The sequence below is a fragment of the Fundulus heteroclitus genome, unplaced genomic scaffold, assembly GCF_011125445.2.
Source record: "Fundulus heteroclitus isolate FHET01 unplaced genomic scaffold, MU-UCD_Fhet_4.1 scaffold_132, whole genome shotgun sequence".
Lineage (NCBI taxonomy): Eukaryota > Metazoa > Chordata > Actinopteri > Cyprinodontiformes > Fundulidae > Fundulus > Fundulus heteroclitus.
Genome location: NW_023396544.1, coordinates 502176 through 527718, shown reverse-complemented (window position 1 = coordinate 527718; position 25543 = coordinate 502176). Strand labels below are relative to the sequence as shown.

Here is a 25543-nt window from a genome sequence, read left to right as displayed (position 1 = left end):
CATTTTTGGACAAAGAATGAAATATGTTCACCAAAATTAGTTTTTTAATTAGTTTTTCACATACAACTGAACTCTGTTCAGAGCAGAGACTCTACTTCCTCCACTACAAAATGAGAAAAACAAGAGTCTGTTTGGATGCTTAGCATTGCCATTTTCATCCTGACACCTGCATTTGAATATTCTTCCCTTCCTTCACAGCAAAAGCTTTGATGAAGATTTGACAAATGTATATGAGGGTTTTTGCATCTTATTTGGATGATGGTTGTTGTGACACACAGCATGTTTGTGTGAGACAAGTAAAGTAAAAAGGTCAAATCTCCCTTAAGGGTACCTTTTCAATCATCAGAGTGAGCTACAAAGTCGGTGAAAGATGAAGCAGCACAGGAGAAGAGGAACACAGCAGGTGAAAACCAACAGGAGAATGAGACAATTTGGTTTCATATCTGATCATTTGTAATATTTTATTTTAGGTTATGCATTAGGACACAAGAAACACAAGGTTTTTAGCCTCAACTGTATCCCACAAACCTAATTAAAATGATATAACAACAGCTTTTTTAGCATTTCCTACTGGACCCTAGTTTGGCCAGAACCCTGCCCATCTTTTATCCGGCATGACCATTCTAGGTGCCTGTACTATTCATGACAACAAATGTAAGACATGCATAAACTACAACCAAACTGATCATAAAGTTACATGGACAACTGCCAACTTTACAAATTTTAGCCAAATATTTTAGAAGCATTTTAAGTTTTCCACAAAAGACAATTCATTCCATTCTTGTAGGAGAAATCCTTTTAATCTGGCCCATGATCAACACATTACATAAATTGCACATCGTGTTTTAGAATAAATGTCAATATTTGGTTGTTTATTCACGTCACCAGAGTTTATTAGAGTAATTCTTGTACCACTAAACAGCTGTTCGTTTGTAATCTTAACCAAAATACAGAACTCTTGATAACGGGCATTGCACAATACTTCACATAACAGCAAATGTAGATTTTCTTCACTGATGTGCAGTGTTACTTGTTACATTAATAATTGTTTAGAAACATTCGTTATCAGAAACAATATGAGCTCCTTTTTTGAATTATTTACAATTACATGTGTTCAGTAGTCAACAAGGGTGACTGTGGCTTGACGGGTGGGTTGAGTAGTCGGCTGGCAACCAGAAGGTTGTGGGTTTGATTCCAGCTTCCACTTGCCACATGTTGATGCCCCCTTGGGAAAGGCACTTAACCCCAAGATGCCTACCGAGCTGCATCTCGGTGTATAAATATGTGTGCGTTAGTGAGAGCGACTGGGTGAATGTGGCTATAGCTTTGGTGGTCAGCATGACTGGAAAAGCGCTATATAAGTTCAGACCATTTATAACATATAAACGTTGTGTGTAGATACAGGGTCTAACTATCTGAGTAGAATTTATAGCTTTGAGAAAGTGGATAGTTGATATTTGGCTTAGTTCTGTTCTAATTAGAGAACCTCCGGCCAACGTCTGCACTGTGCAATTACCATATTTTTTTAATATATGAAAAAGATATACAAAACATGTATGGAAAACAGTTCAGGGAATGTGGAAATTTAAATAAGTGGAGGGAGTTGACTCATCTATATATAACGTAGTCCTCTTATAGCCAGGTTTCTGTCTGACAAAATTCAGGGTTTCCCGCAGCGCTGTCTTGGCGAGGCGGCCGCCTCGCCAAACTCACGCTACCGCCTCACCAACATTCCAAAAAAACAAATAAAAAAACAACAAACGAACTCGATATGCTTGCATGTTTATTTGACGTTAACACGTGTTTTTTTGTTGCTGGTTTTGCGCGTGCATATACTGAATGGCAGGGAAAAAACACATGGATATGCAACCCCCCCCCCTTGGTCCGCGCAAAACTTGTCGCGTCTCCCCCCGCTCTGTCGTTTACCAAAGGAGGAAGGACGAAGAAAGAAATGGACATTTTCAATGAAAAGAGCGCAGGCAGACACTCCCAATGGACTGGGGGAGCCATCATACTACGACAGAATTTGCAGTCTACACTTCATCTCCGGTAAATACAACTTAATTCTGCTCTAGTAATTGTTCTACTTAAAAAGCGGCGGAGGGGAGGTGGCGATCGCTACACGGGCCGGAGAAGCGGCTGCTGCAGCAGCAAAAGGCAGACAGCGGCTGCTGCTGCTCCATTACGCCCCCGTTCACGGGCGCTAGTACTTCTGTGTTTACGCTGCAATGTCGCCGACACCCCCAACCATTTTAACAAGACAAAAACACCAAAATAATCTGTAGTGAAGAATTGTTTTTTTTTTAACCTACCGGGCAGGTCTTCCTCTTTGCTGAGGCGCGGTCCGTGTCCGACTCCGCGTTCGTATGTTACACAAACATGTGTGAACATCCATCCATTTTCTGACCCGCTTAATACCTCATAGGGTCGCGGGGGTTGCTGGTGCTTATGTCCAGATATAAAATAATTGTAGCCGTCCAGTGGTTTCATGGCTTTCGTGCTCTCTGTCCGTACTGGCCTGCGTGTTTATAAGGCAGCTGTACGTCGCGGTACGGAACAGTTGGCCAGCATTTCACAGACTCGCTCCGTCCCTTCAGGCTTTTGCTGTGTGGATCTGGCAATCTGATACCATCAACTTACTCTTAAAATGATCTTGTGATACGTTATCTAAAGAAGAAAAATACGTGGAGAACTCGTCAGTTTCTCTGTTTGCGTCCGCCATTGTGTTCGCCTTTTGCCAACCAGTCCGGCACGCATGCGCGAAAAACCCGTATCAAAACAATAACAATGAACTGGTCTATAGCAGGGAGCCAGATCTCCAATTCTGACACCTTTGCCTCCAAAGCTATAAAACACTATATTTATTACATGCACTGTTATCACTAAAGGAGACAAAGGAACAACTAAAAATCAGACACAGAGAGCAGCAGAGAGGGGGAGACTTCGACAGAGGCCGAGAAGCTGATGATAGGATAGGGGAGAAAGCCATAGTAAGGCTAAAGCTAGGCTAGGGTTGGCAACATCTTACCACGCCGAGAAAAGCAAACCGTGTCAAACAAAAAGTGCAGCAACAGAGAATGAGTTTTACACATGTGTTAGAAACAGAGAGATGTCACTGCACAGAGATTTAATATAAAATTGAGAGAGCCTGGAACACCAAATCCCACGCAGCAACAGAAAACAGCAAGTGACGCAAAATGCCTTACTGCAATCTATGGAGCTCAACAGCTCCTCGAGGTTTTATCAAATTATAAAGTATAACAACTTTACATTGTTATAATCTGTCCTATCTCAAAAAAACAAACCTCTTGGTTGATGAATTAATACAATTGTAAATATTTTCTGCAGGGGGCCTGAAAGGGTTTGGGCATTCATCAGATTATACATTTCTGTATATAAATTGCATCTCTGTTTCTTGCAAAGTGCAGTCACATCACATTTGCTGTAAATCTGTGATTTCTAAATAAACATTTAAATCACTAAGGAGAAATAGAGAGGAGCAGTGTGTTCAGATTTAGAAGCATATTGTACCCATCATGAGATACAAAAAACAACACTCTGGAAACTTTAAAGTTGACTTAAAACAGAAAACAATACTCCAAATGATTTTAAAAAGACATTTTACTTAGTTTGTACACTGTTGACGCTCTGACAGGATGGACCCAGGGTTCGTCTAAAGATGAGTCTGACCGTTGAGAGGATCGTTCCACCATAGAGCCGTCTAAACAAAACAAATGAAGACTACAGCAGAAGTACAGTAAAGGGTACAGATATGACACAGCAGGTAAACAGTTCAGATCACAACACTTGCTCTTAGATCATCGGCACAAAGTTAACGGGGATTCATGGCGAGGCTCGGGGACACAATCACAGCTCAGTGAACAAATATGGCACTTGGACAGACCTAACGTAGCAGGAGGCTGTCTGTTGAGCATCTATTCACTGAGAGTCGATAGTGATGTGATGACAGTATTTTCTATTTACAGAGAGATACACAGCCATTCGGAACAGTTTATTATGAAAAGAAATAACACACAGTAAAACACTGAGGGCTGGAGACCTGGGAACAGAAGGTCTAACTGGTGGACTGAACTCCTCTCTGTGAACATCTACAAAGAATCAAATGCTGATGAAATGTGAATATTTCCAGCTGTTAAATGACAGGACTGAGAACATGACACATGGTAGCTCCAAATAGAGAAATTGTTCCACTGTAAACTGTTTTTCATAGTACCTTTTCACTGCAGGAACCTTTTCCTGTGACCGGGGCAGTTTTCTAGGCCTCTACCTCTGTCATCTCCAATTAGGGAACCAGGATGAAATCACAGTATTAGAGTAGAAAGTTACCCCAGAACACTGCCATGTATGTATCCTCCTAATAGGGCATATTTTCTGTTAACATTAAATGATAAATGAGGAACAATTCCCATTCTTGTTTGCAAACAACATTCAGAAAGTTTCTCATATTATAAATATTGTTATAGTGCTTATATTCAAATACATTGGTAAAATATGATGTATTATTAAAAATGTTAAGAATTTAACCATGTTACACATTTCTATTGACTTTGAAGTGATTTTACTCCAGTTTCTACTCCAGCATGGTAGTAGAGCAGACCATTTGGGTGTAATCCTCCAGCAGTTTCTGCTCTCTGCCAATGCCTCAAAAGCAAGCACACATGCACATCTGCCAGTGCAAAATCTATTTCACGTTTGTCACAGCTAAATCCTTCCTCGAAGTTTGGAGTGACTCTACATTACCTGCTGGGACAAAGTCCTTGGTTAAATTTTATTGTGAAAAATCACCGCTTCCTATTGTTGCAATAGTGGTCTTATAAGACGTGAATGCTATATTGGTCTGATTTTTCAAGTGCATTTAGCAGAGCTTAATGTGCTGCATCAGAAACTCCAGAAGTCACCAGTGAATGCCTCAGCCGTCACACGGATCATCGACTACCTGATAAACGGATGACAGTTTGTGAGACTGAAAGGTAAAGCGTCTGACCAGGTGGTCAGCAGCACAGGAGTGCCACAGGGGACTGTGCTCTCTCCATTTCTTTTTACTCTGTACACCTCAGACTTCCAGAGGAAGTCATCTGCACAAATACTCAGAGAACTCTGCAGTTACCAGGATTATCAGAGATGAACAAGAATTAGAGTACAGAGAGCTGGTTGACCGCTCTGTAGAATTGTGTGGGAACAATGATCTCAACCTGAATGTGGTCAAAAAAACAAAATGTACATGTCTTTTCCATTTTCCATTCCTTTTTCAAAAGAAAAAGGAATGTATCAAAAAGTATTGCTGTTGTCCGAGAAGTGGTGGAGGAACATACATGTCTGTGTTCCCCTGGACAAAAGATTGGACTGGAGACACAACAGTGAAGCTGTCTGCATCAAGAGACAGAGCACAGCATCTAAAAAGGTTAGATCCTCAGTTTTTACATATATATGCTGCGTATCTTCTATATGTCTGCTGTGGAGAGCGACAGCACCTGTTGGTTTAGCAGCATCAGAGCCAGTGACTTAAAAAGGATATAGTCCTCTAGAAGAAGTCCTGCCTGCCCACAGTTGTCATCAGCTGTAATTACTCTTTGAAAAAGCTTGGATATTTGAGTTAATGAAAAATGTAGTTCCCTTTGGGATTAATTATTGAATTAAGTTTCACAGTTTCTTTATGTCATTGTTGGCTCCGCTGTAGCTGTGGGTGGGGATCTGTCTTTACAGATGACTGAAGCTAAATTAGTGATTGAGTTTGAATGTTGTTTGCAAAAAAAAAAAAAAAAAAATCAAGTATTCCATTAGTACTTTTATTAATAGATTAACAGCCTATGGTGCATTGCACGTTTACATTTAGAAAGAAGCAACACTCCCAAACCTGGAGGAGTGACACTAAACTTCAACAGAACGGGTTTAAACGCCACATTGGAAATGCAAACAAACAGTGAGAGGATATTAAAAAGTCCCCGGACGTTAGGTAATAGGGGGGAAATGGTTCAGGGCAACACAGTGGAAAGGTACCTTTTCGTATCATTTTGTATGTTTTCCATGAAAGGAGTTAAATTTGACCATGAACAAATTTCTCTAGAGTCAGACACATGATCATGACAATGAACCGTTTGCTGAAGTCAACCTTTTAAGAAAAATGTATTATGTAATTATTAAAGCCAAAAAAACAGTTTAGCCCTATTCAGACTGTCCCAAGTACACCAACCTTACATTTAATATATACAACATGAGATGTTTGTTCTGGTTATCGCATGCAACATATGACAAAAGAACACATCAACATTACAGGTTATCCTTTTCATAGACAGGCACTTGTCACTTAACAACAAAATGCATAACGATTTTTCAGCTCTTTGTCAATTCCTAAAACCAAGATAAGTTACAGCAAACAGTCAAAGTCTGTTCAAAGGATAATCATATAAATGCTGTCGGGGCAACTGAACGTGTCCCTGTCTGGTTGTGACAAGTGCCTGTTGACAAAATCCAACTAGCTTCATTAAAAAGGCTTAAAATTGACTTTCTGAATAAAGTTTCAGTTTCTGGTCATAATCTAACGTCAGAGGAAAGCAGAGTTTCATCATTATTTAGTTTGAACAAAACTTCTTTAAGGTTTTGGATTTTCAGATTAAAGAGTTCATGAACTTGAGTTCAAACAAGTGTAGGAGCCATGTAGGCACGAAGGTTTACCAATAAAGCGTCATCAGAGTCTTTCTCCGATCAGCGAAGAACAGTAGCTGGGTTTTCAGATCATCCAAACTTTTTCTTAAGTAGTAAGAAGAAGAAAACAAAAACACAAAAAAGGGCATCGTTTGGTAAATTTTCTACAAAAAAGGAGATGCCATCTCGCTTCTGAGACTGTTCACAAAAGTTGTTTCAGCAGTTTTCAGTCCTTTGGTTCCCGGTTCCCCAGTGTGTCAGTCTGTGATGAAAGGGAACCCAACAGAACAGTGCCCCCTGCTGGGAGGTGCAAGTCATGAGTCTAGTCATTCATTTGACAACAATGACTCAATAAAAAGGCATAAGGAGTCATTAAGGGGTGAATGGAGCAATAACAAAAGATGTGAGACAGCTCCCGTCATTTAAAGCAAGACAATCAACAAAAACAACAACTTTTAGGCTTTGTCAGATTGACGGATTATCAAATCGGGGGCTTATGCAACATACTTTAGTGCAAATAAAAATGGTGCATGATTGTTCTTTTTTTTTTTTTTTTTTGAGCTGTTATAAATGTCCAGCTCTGTAAAACACATTGTATATAAATAGAAAGATCAATACACTGATTATATTCCTTCTTGTCAAAACCACAGGAATATAAAAGGCAAAATACTGGTTAGTCATAAAAAAAAACAAGTTTGGTCTCTCAGAGCCATTTCATGGTACAATATGAGACTTAAGGTGCCTAATCAGGTGGAAAAGTGCAAACTTTTGAAGATGAGTTTAAGTGCTTTAGGGGGTATTTTTTTTCAGTGCAAAATAGGTTCAGATTTTAATTTGAAATACTGTTAAACCTTTTTTTCCTCACAGCACAATGATTTACACATCTTGTGTCAGTGATTTTGTTCTAATTATAATCATGATCGTTTGGTTCTCTCTGAATCCATCTGGGATCCACACTTAGATCCACCACCAATGAAGAACATTCTGTCTTTTTTACGATTTCAGGATTTATACCTCACAGTGGGCATCGTTGTCTACAGCGTCTCCAGCCACGAACTGCTCTCTGTACGGGAGGCAACACTTCCAACTTTGGCACAGCAGATTTACTGTCTGGATCTAAGTATCCCTTTTAAAAAGGGTCAAAACAGCACAGGACATTTGTTTTTATCAAAAGATGAAAAAAAAGAGTTTAAAAACATTATTAGGACTCCACACACATTCTGCGGCATCTCCACCATCGCATTTGCAGATGTTCAGTTACAAATTTCTCATGTTACTAAAGCAGTAAGGCAGTATAAAGGGAAAACATTCTGTCCTATTTAAAAGCATCTTAGCATCGGCATCTATGCAGCATCTGGCTACTCGTTTTATTGCCAAGTTAAGCTTCAGTCTCAGACTATGGTGTCGTTACGACTCCTGGTGAGCACAAACTGAAGTTTTCAATGAAATTTAGACACTAGAATCAATAATCAAAGTAAATTCCACAATTAGATTCATAGTTTTTTTGTTACCAATCCTCAGCAGATGTATATAGACACGCTCAGTTTTTGAGAATCTTTTTAATTGTGCAAGTTGCAACTCAAAGTGAACATTTTACTATCAGTGTGAACAAACTGTAGTCAGTTTTAGAACTAAGGACATTTCAGCTTTAAAGGAAAAAACTAAGGTTACCTTAAATTTCTCAGTCTTTATACCTCATCATCAGAGGAGCGAAAAAACTGATAATTGAACTGACGACTGAAAGCTGGTTAAACTGACTACTTTCACAATTCAAGCCAGCAAAGGTTTTCCATGTATTTTTCAATACTTTAAAGTTTAAACTGGAAACCTGGCATCTTTAAAGTTTAAACATGCCAGGTTTCCAGTCAGCAAGTTTGTTTACTTTCAGGAACACAGTGGATGACCAAATTGATGATTGCCCAAATAATCCACCTTTTACATTATATTATGGATGAGATATTTGGGGGTTTGGGGGTCTAGGGGTTGGTGGGGGGTTACATTCTCAGCTCAGTTTTAACACATTATTCTCTTTTTGCAAAGTTATTTTGCAGCAGCTGCTTAATAAACTTTGTCAAAGTTTGATCTTGATCCTTTTTCTTAAAAGATGGAACTGAAGTTATTTGTGTCTTATGTGCACTCGATTCAAGAGGTTTTTGAGAAAAAGTGAAACAGTAATTGTTCATGCACGTCAGTGGCAAACAAACAAGCAAAGAAAACTTAATTTCACTAACTGACCGGTGTTGACCTAACGGACTCCATTTTCAGGTCAGATCTCAATCTTTAGTCTTCGGAAAGGGACAAACTTTTCCTGACGCTACGTGACGGCTCCCAAACCTCACTGTCGTCTGTTTCGTCGCCGTCGTCCTCCTCGTCATCTTCGTCGTCCTCCTCTTCTCCCACTCCTGCTTCAGCCTGCTCCTCGGCGTTGGCCGATCTCTCTCCGTGTGTCTCTGTTGCTTCTTGCTGCGCTGCTTTGTCCCCACCCGTTCTCCCCGCAGCCGGCTCCGGGAAGGGCTCCAACCCCGAGTCCAAGCGTCGCTGAACTTCAGCAAACCACTCCCTCACCTTTTCACAGACAGAGATGGAGCTTAAAATAGTACCTGCAACTAGTGGCACATAGTAAGGCACATTTGCTCCTATTTAAACCAGCAATACTACATTACATACTGCCGTCACAAGGTGGCAGCACAGCACAAAACTTCCAGCACCCACATTGCTACATTGTAATCCTCTCAAACACTGGGAAAAAGTTTGCTATGACATAAATATAGATGCTCCTGGTGTGCAAGAGAGAGAAAAGAACCAATCTAAAGACTACAAATCTCTGATGAGGTGAAAAGTCCTATAAAATGGGAGCTTAACCTGAAGCGAGGTTCAATTAAGCTTTCATTCATAATAATTGCCTGTTGCAGAAAGATGTCTTACTGTAATGAGTTTATGGAGAACTGAAGAAATTCTAAAAGCAGCTGAAGGCTAAGAGGTAGCCAGACAAAAGTTGCTGTTTAGATAGATTTCAGAAATTTAAAACAAGTGAAAAAGTTCCTATTCATGGGATACGGCCCTATATTACACAGAATAAACATTTTCTGTTTTGCACGACAATGTGGCAGTTTTGTCAACCAAACAACGTCCCTGTTAGCACATTAAAGTCGGATGTGTTGAGGTAGCATCCATCTGCCAGATCTGCTGCAACTCATCAACAACAGTTTTTATTATAAATCTGAACTCTATCGTTCACACATAATAACATTTCATGTTTTTGAGGTAGGGTAATGATTTTTATAAAATCTGATGCAGAATGGGGAAAACTGGAGACAGACGGGAGAATCCAGAGGAACACACTGAGGCTGTTTCTGCTGCAGGTTTTTCCTTCCTGTTAAAGGGGAGTTTCCCTCTCCACTGTCACTTCATGGATGCTCAGTATGAGGGATTGCTGCAAAGCCATCAACAATGCAGACGACTGTCCACTGTGGCTCTACGTTCTTTCAGGAGGAGTGAATACTGCTCGTCAAGACTCGATGCAATCTGCTGGGTTTCCTTAGATAGGAAACGTTTGACCAATCTCTCTGTATGATTTGACTGAAATTGACTTAGTAAACTGCCTTGAGATGACATGTGTTGTAAACTGGCATTATATAAATAAAATTTAATTGAAAATTTAATTGATGTGGGTTTGTTACAGGGCCAAACCAAACATAAAAGATAAACAACATGTAGCATAAGATGGATCACTGACTGTATGCACTACCTCTGCTCAGTTCCTTCTGCATTACACAATCGGTGGATTTTGTGTGATTTGAAAGAAATGAATGTGATGTAAGAGCCACAACTTATACCATATGTGTAAAAAATGCAAGTACTCTCTAAACTATCATAACAGCAACATGATAATACCATTACCCAATCTCATGCTACATTATGCAGATGCTCAGTCTACACTGCTGAAGATTCACCACCATTCTGCAGGGCAAAATGGTTCAAGCTCTGATCAATTCAGCTAAAAATTATATGACCACTGATAAAGTGCATAGATTTTTGAACTGTCGTGCTATTGTAACTATACAATATAGCAGACACACGTTATTCATAGTTGTGACAGAACTTTTCGTGAAAATAACATTGCCCACAGAAATTTACACATACTTAATGAATAAAAGATGATAAAAAAGTTAAATCTAGGCATAAACTACACCACTAAGGAAAGCTAAAATAACGTAAAATGGAGAGAGGCTCTCACCTGTTCTTTAGATGCATTAGAAGGGGGTGGAAAGCTCAAAAGCAAAATAATAATGGATTCTGAAATCTTCCTTCACTGAAGTATTTGTACATAAATGTGACATTTTATATGTTTAGTTTATGGAAACACATCACCTGCTATTTTCATTTACAATCTACAGTACCCACCTGTTCATAGCTCATGTTGGTCTTGGAGACCAGCTCATCTAAATCTTGCTCACTGAGGAAGTGGTGCTTCAGGTAGTACTCCTTCAGGATTTCCCGCCCACTCTTGAATTTCTTTGACGGAGGGGATCTTTTGACATCTGCACTGGAAGAGGAGGAGGACCTCTTTGGCTGCTTCCTGGTTTTGGACCGGGCCCAGCCACGATTTCGACCGCGTCTTTTCCGGCCTCCTGTTTTACTGCCGCCTGCGTCGCTTGGTCCCTCGACGTTGCCACTTTGGTACTGAAAGAACCATTTCAGGTTTCCGTTTTTCCAGGAGTACCGGGAATCCCCGAACCAGCTGACAATGTAATGGCGGGGAAGGCCGCTCTCTTCCACCAGCTGATCGTACTCCTCCGGCGTGGGCCACTGCGTCCGCACGAAGGCACTTTTGAGGAGGTGGAGCTGCTCTGGAGTCTTTTTGCTTTTTTCTTTCAGGTCTTTCTTGCTGCTACCAGACAGCTGCTTGCTGCGACCTCCTGGAGGAGTTTGACTCCCCTTTCTAGAGGAGGAGGCAGATGGAGGGGAGGCGCTTGAACCTTGTATTTCCCCTCCTTCCTCTGCCTTTGAGTTATCCGTTTCAATTTTCCCTCCCTCAGAGGAGTCCGGAGAGGACGTACTCACAGCTGGAACTTTTCGCCTCTCAGTGAACCAGGCATCGATCTCCCTCCGAGTCAGTTTGGTTTCTGTCCTCAGGCGACTCAGCTCTTCGTCTGACGGCATGCTGCTCTTCTCAAAGCTCTCCTCCAGCACCACCAGCTGCTCGGGAGTCTTCTCTTTAAACTTCTGCAAAGTGAAGTCGGGGAAAGGATTCCAGGTTTTGACTCGGGTCTCTTTCTCCTTTTCCTTCTCCTTCACGGGGGAAGTGTTTGGAGCATGGGGGGATGTGGGGGTCTCGTCGCTCGAGTCAATAACGATGGGGGTGTTTGCAGCAATGCCAGAGCTGCTGCCCCCGCGGCCGCCTCCGTCGTGGAAAACAATCACGTGGCTGTTCTTGGAGTTGCGCTGGTTGTAGCGGGTGTCACTGAACCACTTTTTGATCTCGCCCTTCGTCAGATTGGTGAGTTTCATCAGCCGGGCGATCTCTGCGTCTGAGGCGAAGTGGTTTTTCAGGTAGCTGGCCTTCAGCTCTGCCAGCTGCTCTTTGGACTTCTTAGGTCGCAGACTGAAAGAGTCAGCACTGAGGGCTGAGTTCTCCTTGGAGAGGCAGAGAAAAAAGTCAGCCATCAACATGGTGTTCCTGTGGTGTCACTTTACACAATGAAGCAACAAACGGGAAAAAGGCAAATGGCAATAATGCTGAAACCACTTAATTATGGTTAGTACAAGTTTAAAAACAACAGTGAAATACGTCTGAAGATGCAACCAAACAGCAAGCACATCCTGATGTGTAAGGTGTCCCAACCTGTGGAGACAGAGAGGGAGGCTGGACTGTGGTAGCCCGTTTTAGCTCACTGTTTGTCGGTGTGGACTGACAGGAGACTCGGCTGGAGCTCTGAGACTGATTGGGCAATCCTGCCACAGTCAGCGTGATTGGACTAGTCACTGGAAGATTCCCACCTGGACCAACCTACAAAGAGCCAGAGACCAAACCGGTTAAACCTGCTCACTGACTCACGCACTTGCATAACTATCAAGACCCTCTGAAATGTTGCATGTTTGTTCACTTTGCAACAAATTTCATTGTAATTTAGTGGGATTTACGGCCACAGACCAACTAAAAATAGTGTAGAATTGTGAAAGGAAGGAAAATTTAAAAGTTTTTTTTTAAATAACGTTCAAATGCATTTGTATTCTGCCTCCTTGATTAAAGTCTTGTGCGGGAAAAATTGAATTTTCCAATTAGTCTCATAGTGATTTAGGTCTGTACTTTGACTGGGCCACTATAACACATAAATATGCTTTGATATAAAGCATTCCCCTGTAGCTCAGGCTGCATGTTTGGGGTCACTGTCCAGCTGTGAGGTGAACCTCTGCCCAGGTCTCTCTCTGCGACTAAAAATATATTCAGGTTTGTTGTGGTAATTTGACAAAATGTAGAAATGCTACAGGGACATGAACACTAACAATATGTAAGGGAACACATTATTTTTTAGCAGTCAATTTAAGGTTTCTAACAGAAAGTCCAAAGGCAAAGATGATGTTCATACGGCGAGCTTGAAATCCAAAGCCACATTCCCAGCTTGTTGAAACGTGGACCAGTCTTTCCTTCTTTCCCTACCTGTGTAAACACAAGGCCCGGTTGGCCCACGATCTGACAGGTCTGCAGGATGGACTGCAGGCCGTTGGCAGCAGCTGACAGTTGGTGTGCAGGGATGACGGTGATGGTCTGAGGCACTGTGTGCACGGTCCCGTTGAACTGTTTCCTCCTGGCCTCCTCCACTTCCTCTGGAGTCCAGCTGACGCCGTGCTTGAGACGCTGGGCTGAGAACCACACCTGCGCACAGATCAAGTGTTTTTATATATATATATATATATATATATATATATATATATATATATATATATATATGGGATTTAAATGACATGTCTTGGTCGAAAACAACACCAAGATTTTTAACTTTATTACCAGAGGCCAAGTTAATGCCATCCAGAAATGTATAAAAATGCTCATTCGGTGCAAGGTAATCATCACTCGGCATCATGCCAGAAACCTCTTCAGCTTCGGTCCTCACTAACGCTCAGATCCATCCCGAGGGTCAGAACGCACGCCCCAACCCACAACATTCTTCGGTAAGTTCTAATGAATATATTCTAACGATTTTTAAGTTATATGTTGAATATACGGTGGGGGGAATCCCCCCCCCCCTATGACGCTACTGATCATGTGATACCGTAGTAATGTCACTTGGGGAATCCCCCCTTACGCTTTTCGGCCGTGTAACAATATATGTTTAATTATTTTTCAGACCTCACAGGTGTGGAGCAAGAAAATGTACTTTTAACACCGTTGAACTACGGTAGGATTTACTTTCATAAAGATAAAGTATCTAAAGCAGGGGTGTCAAACGTACGGCCCGCAGGCCGGAACCGGCCCGCAGAACAATTTGGTCCGGCTAAATTCATGATCAATATTCAACAGTGATTTTTAAAAAAAAAATACTTTTTTCCTGCAGTTCCCATACTGTCCACGGGGGCGCTGTGTTTTATTCAGAGCAGCAGCATTATGCAACACTGCATCAGAAGAAATACCAGCTTCAGGTTCTGTTGACGGCTTCGATTCTATTGCTTTACCAGCTCTTTATTTTGGCCCTGGCAACCTCTTCACGAAATGTGTTTGTCAAAAAAGAGAAAGGTAGACATAGAGTGTCGCATTTTTCAAGTAAAAATGGACTTCTTATTTGTTCACGGAGGTGAATGGAAAGCCCGTATGCCTTGTGTGCCTGCAACAGGTTTCGGTGCTTAAGGAATACAATATTCGCCGCCACTATGAAACTCAGCATGGCGAAAAATACCAGCATTTGCACGGAGAATTGAGAAAACAGAAAATAAATGAAATGTTGACGGGTCTGAGGAAACAGCAATCTGTTTTCACCCGGAGTCAAGAGGTCAGTGATGCTGCGGTGAAAGCCAGCTACCTAATTGCTAGCGAAATAGCGTTGGCATCAAAGCCTTACTGCGAGGGAGAGTTCGTCAAGAACTGCATGCTGAAGGCTGCCGAAATTGTTTGTCCCGAGAAGCGACAAGCTTTTGCCAATATTAGCTTGACGAGAAATACCGTGGCAGACAGGATTTCGGAACTGTCGGCAGATTTGGACAACCAACTCAAACGCAAAACGGAGTCATTTCTCGCATTTTCTGTAGCAATTGATGAGAGCACTGATATTTCGGACGTCTCGCAGCTGGCCATATTCATTCGTGAAGTGGACGAGACATTGACTGTCACAGAGGAGTTTCTCGAGTTGGTGCCGATGACCGACACCACAACAGCTGACGACATTTTCTGCTCCGTTGTTGGAGCGCTGGACAGAGTCGGGGTGGACTGGTCCCGCGCCGTAAGCTTGACCACTGATGGTGCGCCGTCAATGATCGGGAAAAAGGCTGGTGTTGTGACAAAGTTCGGAGAGAAAGTACACGCTGCAAATAAAGGGGGTGAGTTTTGGACATTTCATTGTATTTTGCATCAGGAGGCATTATGTAGCAAGTCGTTAAAAATGGATCACGTCATGGAGGTGGTTGTCCGAACTATTAATTTCATCCGAGCCAGAGCTCTCAATCATCGTCAGTTTGACAGCCTTCTCAGTGAATGCAACTTTGGATATGGTCTACCATACCACACTGAAGTTAGATGGTTAAGCAGAGGTGCTGTGCTGAAGCGCTTCTTTGATCTACGTGGGGAAATTGGACAGTTCATCGAGAAAAAAGGTAAACCTGTTCAGGAATTACAGTGCCCGCTATGGCTGCAGGACCTTGCATTTATGGTTGATATTACAGGACACTTGAATAATTTGAACAAAATGTTGCAAGGACGCAAAAAAATTGTAACACAGTATTATGACAGCATATGTGCATTCAAATTAAAGCTGATGTTATGGGAGACGCAGATGGCAAGCGGGGACCCTGCTCATTTTCCCTGTCTAAGAGATATGTGCGCAGCAAGCATTAACTGTGATGTGAAACGGTACAAAGATACAATTTCAAGGTTGCTGAGTGAGTTTGAGAAACGATTTCAGGTATTTAGCGAACTTGAGACAGAATTCTCAGTTTTTCGCTCACCATTCACAGTCAGAGCTTCTGATGTGTCTGTTGATATGCAACTTGAAATCATTGATTTGCAGTGTGATGTGGAATTGAAGAACAAATTTGCATCAGTTGGCTTGGACACATTTTACAAATGTCTCCTACCAGGATATCCTAAATTGACAGCACTGGCTGCAAAAATGTTGTCCATGTTTGGGACTACCTACCTTTGTGAGCAGATTTTCTCACTAATGAATATAAATAAAACAAAGCTGCGCTCAAAGCTCACACATAAGCACTTAAATGAGACTTTGAAACTGGCTGCTGCTCAGGACATGATGCCTGATATTGATGGACTTGTGCAGGCTAAAAGATGCCAAGTTTCAGGGGCAAATACTGAATAAAACTAAATCCTATGGAATGTTACTGTCAATGTTGCACTATAAAAAATTACAGCTTTGAATAGTTGCTGAATTTCTTCTGTTAAAGTTATTGATAGTCAGTTACTGATTTACAACAAAAGAGTTTTGTTGAGTAAAATATTTCTCATACATGCATTACATGTTTTGTATGCAAGTTTTTCTATATGTACACATTTTATGCATAAACAAGAAAGGTGGCAAATGTACTTAATTAAATGTCTGTTTAAAACAGCTAACACTTAAGATTTCAAATGTGTGAAGCCAGATAATATGTTCATATTGCTTCCCAGATGTGGAAAATTGATTTAAAATAATTTCTTAATTTTTATGTTTGATGTATTTTGTCATACAGGACAGTGTTTTTAAGTTCCAAAAACAGTGAATTAATGTTTTGCAACATTGTATAATCACTGTGATCAGTTCTTAAGCATAATGCACTTTAATAAATGTTTAACTGAGTAAAAGTATTGTTGAAATTGCACATACTTTTCTTAAAAACACTGAGGTTATTCATAATATATTTGTAAAAGTGAAATTCATTCAATATAGAAATCAACAAGTCCACTTTTATTAGTTCTATTTAATCTTGCAATGAGTTTATTTGTGTGGCCCTCTTGAGATCAGATTAAGCTGAATGCGGCCCCTAGACCAAAATGAGTTTGACACCCCTGATCTAAAGTATTTAAAGATACTAATACGTTGTTTTAACCATTTTATTTTTATTGTTTTAGGTTTTTTTGATGGGAACGTTCTATAAAGGTGAGGAAACACTGAGCTAGCAATATATTCCTTGTAATGGATAGCTTATAAAAAATAAGTGGTTTGTGTGTTCTTTCTGTGGGGTTCCTTGTTTGGTTCCTTAGATAACGAAGGAGTCCTCAGAAGAACTTTAAGTGAAGCACACTTTCCTCAGTCGGGAAAAAGTTACAGAAATCATCTTTTTCTTTCGCCCGACGGCAGCAAAATCCTTTTTGCAAAATTAAGATTGGTTTGCTTTTCTACATTGAAACGTTTTACAACATTTTTCTTTTTAATGTGCATACTGTTTGTTTTCAAAGGCTATTTCTACCACAAAATCCAAGAATCAAACCCTTCCCATGATTACTGCCTCCTCTACAACCTAATCGACGGCAAAATATTTACTAATGTTTATTGGAGTAATGCTTTTTCTTAAAAAAAACAATGATTTTATTCTTGTGTTTTTGCCCCCAAAAAACAGCAAGCGGTCTAACCCAGACAGAAGGCTACAAAGAGATCTGCAATAAGGAAAAGTATCCCTCTTCAGCACACTGTGAAAAGGACAAAGACATTTATGTGTGAAATGTTTGTCTCCCCTTTTTAGATAATTTCAAGGCTCACAATCCATATAAAATTAACCATGGTAAAAATGAAAAATGATTGTAGCTAACTTTATGGTGCTTACTGCTGTTTCTTGTTCTTTCTTCATTCAATTTTGCATAAATATCCTATTTCTCAATAAACTATACATTAAAAGAGTGGCTCAAGATTTTTGAAGTGGATTTCTGTTATTACAAGTTAGTCACTGGCCTGCAGTATTAGCCAAATAAACTTTATTTGTAAAGCACTTTTCAGTTCTGCCTCACATGGGTTAAAAAAAAGAACTAAACTGAGAGAAAAAGGTTATATAGATGAATTAAAGTAATTTATGAGGAATGGCTGAAAAACAGTTGTGGAGTTTAATGAAGAAACTGCATTAAATATGAAAACCTAACACAAGCTATCATCATGAAAAAGCTAAATGTTTTAACAAGGTCTGCTGTAAATGTCACAATTTAAAAGACATAATACAAGATGTTCATTATGTCAAACTTCCATGAAGTTGAACTTAGTTATCTGCTGCAGATATCAGGGGCTTCTCATTTTACCTCACTGTTGATTAATATAACACTTCACATACTAAAACACAGTTTTCTTGTTAAACAGAATTCTTTCTTTCTGAATTTTTACAACATTTTTGACATTTGAGTAAAACGTTTAACCTTGGCTGAACAGAAGATGGGTCTTATTATCGATATGTCCATAAATTCTAAAACACGTCAACCAGCTTCTTGGGAGTCAGGGTAGGAAAAAAAAGCCTACTCTGTGCAACCATCACAAACTGAAAACCTAACTGTTCTGGGACTTAGACTGGAACTGTGTGCTTCAGTCAGAAGAGACTAAGCTTTAGCCTTTTGGAAACAAGCACTGCAGCAGGGTTTGGGGTACTATCTTATTTATTAGTAAATTAAATCTACCTGTGTATCGTTTTGTTTCTTTGTTGTTGTTTTTTTTTTTTTTTTTTTTTTTTTTTTTGGAGCCAAGGATTTCGGCATTTCTGTTTCAGAGATTGGTTTCTAAATCTGGTTTACTGGATAAAACATAGAAAGTCCACTATTACCATCCTTAAAGCAGTCAGCTTCACCACGATAGCACGTTAAAATTCATTGCGTTTAAATAAAAATAAACAAAAGTAAATTGTAACAATATGGTTCTAATTCATCAGATCTTGACTAATTTAACCTTTTTCCTACTAGGTTTCTAAACATTGAATGCTTTTTCTCAGGATTCCAAAGTGTGTATAACCAATAAATCAGTTTTTCTCACTAATCTCTAATTTTGTATCTTAAATGAAATATTTCTTCAAAGGAGCAGCTAAAATGTTCTTTCTTATTATTCTTCTGATAATTTAAGTCACACACTATTACACCCCAAAAGTTTTTGGTTTTTTTTAATATCTCACGTTCAATTTATCTTTGGATCCTCTAAAGAATCATCAAGGTCTTTTCTTAGCTAAAAGCAATAACTGAGTAGGTCAGTAATACGGGGCTGCTAAGAGCAAAATGGATTTAACTATAAGATGTAAGAATGTATAGACATTTTTAGATGATACTCTTCCACTTCATATTTTTATTTTTGGGTCTCATGTTTAGCTTGATTTCTATATGTTATGCCACTACTGCTCAATAATTCCCCAATTCTCAGATGAATAAAGTACATCATGTGTTATTTGAGTTTGTCCAAATGAATTGATGCCCTGTGAAAACAGGGCTTTCGCTGTTTAATGAAAATGTATTATAGGCACACCATCACTTTGTTCCTGGTGTGCTTTTAATACACGTAACTGCCGTATGCATGTATCAGTTAAATATCAGCCAACGTTCTTACAATGTGAAAGACTTCAATTTTAAATACAATAATGATGAAACTATATAAAAATTATACAGGTAGTCTGAAAAGTTATTTGAGTAATTTAATTGAAAGTTTTATAATGTATTGATTACATTTTTATGTAAAATGTCACAAAGTAAAGGCTATATGATAAGAAACACTGCAGAAAAAGATGCATATTTTTTTTGTCACTGTTGTTAAATCTGACTATATCAGATATTCTTTTGATTATTTGACTCCATTCTGATTTCAGTTTCAAATGAACAATCCTTTATAATTTCAGCACACAGTCTCTTGCAACTAGGTCCTCCTAATGCAAACCGTTAATGCTATAAAATAATAACTTGGGTGACATTCGTAAACAGGGCTCGTAAACAACTCAGCAGGTTTTTAACCACTGAAATTAGACCCCTTATAAACTTCATACTATCCATCCTCTTTACCCAACACAGATTCAAAGTCCATCCATTTTCTGACCCGCTTAATCCCTCATGGGGTGGCAAAGGCAAAAGGCAAATTTATTTATATAGCACAATTCAGTACAAAGACAATGCAAAGTGCTTTACATGATTAAAATATAGCAAAATAAAACAGAATAAGAGCAAGTAGGAATAAAATATAGATAGAAAATAGAACAAAAAAGTGGTGATTCAGTTAACTAGGACAGTTGAAGGCAATTTTAAACAAATGTGTTTTTAATCTTGATTTAAAAGAACTCAGGCTTTCCGCACTTTTACAGTTTTCTGGAAGTTTGTTCCAGATAATTGGAGCATAGGAACTAAATGCTGCTTCTCCATGTTTGGTTCTGGTTCTAGGTATGCAGAGAAGGCTGGAGCCAGAAGACCTGAGTGGTCTGGATGGTTTATACGCTGATAACAAGTCTGTGATGTATTTAGGTGCTAAGCCATTTACAGATTTATAGACTAACAGAAGTATTTCAAAGTCTATTCTCTGAGATACAGGGAGCCAGTGTAAGGACTTTAGAACTGGGGTGATGTGCTCTACTTTCTTAGTCTTAGTGAGGACGTGGGCAGCAGCGTTCTGGATCAGCTGCAGCTGTCTGATACACTTTTTAGGCAGACCTGTGAAGACACCGTTGCAGTAATCAATTCGACTAAAAATAAACGCATGGATTAGTTTTTCTAGATCCTGCTGAGACATCAGTCCTTTAATCCTAGAAATGTTCTTCAGGTGATAGAAAGCCGACCTTGTAACTGTCTTTAGATGCTTTTGAAGGTTCAGGTCTGAGTCCATCACTACTCCCAGATTTCGGGCCTGATCAGTGGTTTTTAGCTGAAGCGACTGAAGCTGTGTGCTAACTTTTGATCTTTCCTCTATTGGTCCAAATATTATTACTTCAGTTTTGTTTTTATTCAATTGGAGAAAATTTTGGCACATCCACGTATTGATTTCTTCTAGGCATTTACTCAGTGCCTGAATTGGTTCATAGTCACCTGGTGACATGATGATGTAGAGCTGTGTGTCGTCTGCATAGTTATGGTAGCTGATGTTGTTATTTTTTATTATCTGGGCTAGAGGGAGCATGTAGATATTGAAAAGGAGGGGACCCAGGATGGACCCTTGGGGAACCCCAAATGGGATTTTTGTCATCTCTGATGTAAAGTTACCTACTGATACAAAAAAGTCCCTGTCCTTTAAGTAGGATTTAAACCAGTTGAGTGCTGTACCAGAGAGGCCGACCCAGTTCTCCAGGCACTTTAACAGAATGGAGTGATCAACAGTATCAAATGCTGCACTAAGGTCCAATAGTACCAGCACGGTGGTTCTTCCACAGTCTGTATTTATATGGATGTCATTAAACACCTTGATAAGGGCGGTCTCTGTACTGTGGTGAGCACGGAAACCTGACTGGAAAACGTCAAAGCGGCTGGTCGTTGTTAAGAAGGTGTTTAATTGTTGAAATACAGCTTTTTCAATAATCTTACTGATAAAGGGGAGGTTTGAGATGGGCCTGTAGTTCTGGAGTAGAAGTTTGTCTAAATTATTCTTTTTCAGCAGTGGTTTGATAATTGCTGTTTTTAGGGACTGGGGGAAAACACCTGACAGGAGGGACGTGTTTATTATCTGAGTCAAATCAGACGCTATGACAGGTAAAACTTTTTTAAAGAAAGCTGTGGGTAGAACATCAAGACAGCATGAAGAGGAACTTAGCTGCTGAATGATCTGCTCTAAGCTTTTGTAGTTTATTTGGCTGAATTGGGACATTTTGTCAGAAGTAGTTCCTGCTGAATACAGCATTGGTTCTGGAGCTGGTGTGGATGTACAAACTGATCCTCTAATTTTTAGGATTTTCTCAGTAAAGAAGTTAGCAAATTCATTGCAGGCCCTGGTGGAGTGGAGTTCTGAAGCCACGGACACAGGAGGATTTGTTAACCTGTCGACTGTGGAAAATAAGACACGGGCATTATTAATGTTTTTCTTAATGATCTCAGAGAAGAAAGATTCTCTTGCATTTTTCAGTTGTAAGTTATATCTGTAAAGTCTCTCTTTATAGATGTCATAGTGAACCTGGAGTCTATTTTTTCTCCACCTGCGTTCAGCTTTGCGACATTCCCTTTTTTCACTTCTAACTGATTGAGCATTTCTCCAATGGCGGGGGTTGCTGGTGCCTATCTCCAGCATTCACTAGGCGAGAGGCGGGGTACACCCTGGACAGGTCAGCAGTCTGTCGCAGGGCAACACAGAGACAGACAGGACAAACAACCATTCACGCACAAGGAGAATTTAGAGAGGCCAATTAACCTAACCGTCATGTTTTTGGACTGTGGGAGGAAGCCGGAGTACATTCAAAGTCTGATAAGCAATAAAATATTTTTTCTGCAAGATTACCCTAAAGGAGTAATAACCGGTGGGTTTTTATAGCATATATACCGTAAAGTGACACACACACCCTGACCTATTTGGCACCTTAGCCCATAGCCCAGAAAAAAGTGAGTGCCTCATTTTACATTCAAGTCCTCACTTTACTAGTAAAATTAGCAAAATTATTTGTCGCTCAGCTGCAAGTACAGGGAGGCTAAAGTTACTATCCACACTCGTATTGTATGTTGGGTTCTTACAACTACAAAATACAACTTTAGAAAGAAAAAAAAAAGACTCCGGTTTTCAGGTTTTAATTTGATATTTTTCCATAAATCGACATACGATACAATTTTACTAACACTATCAATCTGGCTGAAGCCCTACATGAACATAGGCCGGCTGAGGCCTATTCATTTGTTGTCATTAAGCGCGAACTGCACTGATTTTTCCTCAATCCGGCGCTGCTCTGTAAAGACGGTGAATATTCAACAGTCCTGGGGGATTGTGATCCCTTTCATCCGTACTTCAGAGCATAAACGCTGAAAATATGCTAACTTTACAGGTTAAAATCTCTTAAAAAGTCAGAAGATTGCTACCGTTGGCATATCTGTGGTGAAGCTCAAAGTGGACGTTCAAGCCTCATTTGATTAAACATTTACGCCAAAGATTTGTAGATTTTATCAAAGCGGTTGAATGCAAACTCTATAAAGCAGTGGCATTCACAGAGGGTTGCTGGGTCTAGTTGTGTTTGTAAACTAGATGAAAACTAAGAGAAACTTCCATCCTCCACAAAACTCCACCTTTAGTTCAGGGTTCATCCTTAAAACTCTGCCTTCCTACCAGGGGTCCGTTTCTACCCACTTTTAGCCATTTAGCCCCGGATCCTGCAGCAGAGATGTAGCTTTAGGGGTTTTACAACACTGGTTTAGCTGTTAGAGAGTCTGGTGTTCTGCGGCTGCCTTTGATTTCACAACAAAATCCAACAATTTTGTGTTTGTCAGCAGTTTTGTCGAGTAAAAGAAGAAGTTTAGACAATTACTGCCATCATTCAACAAGAAAAAGCCACTTCCAAACCTGTTGATTTGACCTAAGCTCCCCCCAACTAAATATGACCCCGGATAGAAAGCCCCAGCCTTCTCTAGTTGTACACAAAAGCAAGACCTCAAATCTGAATTCACAACAAGCAGCAACGGAAACACATTTTGTGTTTTTGTATAAAGTAATGTAAGTATTTCACTCTTTTTAGTTACAGTTGGAAAAAAGAAAGAAATAATGAAACCACCTTCCAAGCAAGAATCACTGAAATTTAAAGCTAGATGTATGAAACAACAACTTTAACGAAGATGATAAACTCTACATTCAAAGCCAACTTAACTGGACACAACTTGACTGAAGAAATGCACACAGAAGTGTGGGCAAATAGGAAATTACCATAACTCTTATTTTAAGCAAGTTTGAATGACCAGTTATCATCATCAAGTAATTTATCTTGCAAACATTTATATGTAAAGAGCACAATACGTGTTGAGCACGTGCTGCTGTGCAGGTTGGTGTAGGTGACAACATCTGAACACCTGAGCTTCATCTGAAATGATTAAAAAACTAAGTTTGAACTAATGCCGGTCATCTGTGTCACAGAGCAGAGTCTGAGTGAGATTTGTTGCTAATTCGTATTTTACGAGGAATTTGCTTTGGCAATACAGCGAGCAAACGTAGAAGTAGTGTGAATAATACAAAACGAATCAAAGCTGTATAGGAATAGGCAAGAACACCTATTTGCAGAGGAAGAAATGGCAGATGTTTACACACTCAATATTCCGAGTTTGTGTTGCATTGCAACAGATTGAGATCGTTGGGATTTAAGACAGAGAAAGGCAGAAAAAAACTATGTTGAAAAGCTGCCACCACCATGTTTCACAGTGGGCATGGTGCATACAGGATGCGGTGTTAGTTTTCCAGCCCACCAGTATTTTCAATGTTAGCCTGATCTGGCCAGTGTCACACTTTAAATGGGACTAAAGAGTCTTTCAATATATAATATGTCATAAAGGTCGGATTTGCAGTGTAGGATGTGCTTGGGAAACCACCAAATAAAGGCCCCTTAAAGGCGTCTGCATCAGACATTTAAATGACCCCAGTTGACTCCTCTTCTCTATCTGTAAAAATCAGACATTTGACTTCTGAGTAAAGATGGAAGGTAGCATAGGTCTGGTATTACTAAGGCCACAAGCACTTATGTGCAAATGAAAGATAAGCTTACTCTGCATTCTCATATCTTTTACAGTGTTATTTCTAAAGGCAGATAACCCTGAAAAATCACCTCTGGATTTTTATTTTGCGATTGTCTCAAAAAGAATTTACAAATTGAATGGTATAAGAGGCAAAGGCAATTTGGATAAGCAAGAACCATATATAAATAGAAATGTACAATGGATGCAAAGGCATTTGTACTACTTGAACTGTTTTGCATTTTGTCAAATTATGATTACAAATGTCAGTGTATTTCACTGGTATTTTATGACATTGACTCGTACAAAGTAGTGCATAATTGTAATGTGGATAGAAAAGAATCTGTGGTTTAAAAAGTGGTTTTCAAATGCAAATCTGAAAAGTGTGGACTGCATTTGTATTCAGGGCCTGCTATTCCAAGATAAAAAGAAATGGCTAAATTCTAGTCAACACAAAGCTTATTGTTCAATTGAAATCGGAAAGAGAAGGGCATACCCTTACCAGGACATGGTCGTCAGCCTAAACTGACGGGCTATCACTCGGAGAAACATCTCCTTCTTTAAATTTATTTTTCAGAACTACCTTGAATGTAGTTAATCACCGGGAATGCAAAAAAATTAAAGCAAATTAAAACTTTAACAAAGAAATAACCAAAATACCAAGCAAAATGTCTCCCAGGGAGTACAATGTGTCTCATTGATACATAGGTTATTATCTTATTTCAGACTTTTGTTTTCTTTCTGATCCCTTTGGCAATGCAAATTCAGTTATTAATGCTTTTAAATATATACAACGTTCCAAATCTCTACTTTTTAACAATGACTTGACTTATAAGTATTTATCAGCACTAGCCATGATTTTAAATTTATGAACTTCTAGTGTCTCTCTACCCCTGGAATTCAGCATCGACAACAGTGTCCAAAACAAGATTAGAATTACAATTTTAACCAGTGTTGTATAGTAACTAAGTAAAAATACTTCACTACTGTACTTAAGTATATTTTGGAGAACTTTATACTTTTCTCGGGTCTAAAATTTTTTTGATAACTTTTACTTCACTATATTTCTGAACTTAATTGCATACTTTTACTCCAATACATTTTCAATGTTTGGTTTAG

The 25543-nt window shown here is 39.5% G+C and overlaps 1 protein-coding gene across 1 annotated transcript; it reads right to left on the bottom strand.

The window, feature by feature from the left end:
* Nucleotides 1-5793: 5793 nt before the first annotated feature.
* Nucleotides 5794-24934, bottom strand: LOC118558596 (zinc fingers and homeoboxes protein 1-like). Its single transcript, XM_036129057.1, has 6 exons — nt 24927-24934; nt 19214-19239; nt 13325-13542; nt 12509-12673; nt 11068-12300; nt 5794-9228 (listed from the first exon to the last, which is right to left on the bottom strand). The coding sequence occupies exons 1-6, from the start codon at nt 24932-24934 to the stop codon at nt 8944-8946; spliced, it is 1935 nt and encodes a 644-aa protein (XP_035984950.1). The 3' UTR covers nt 5794-8943.
* Between the last annotated feature and the right edge of the window lie 609 nt (nt 24935-25543).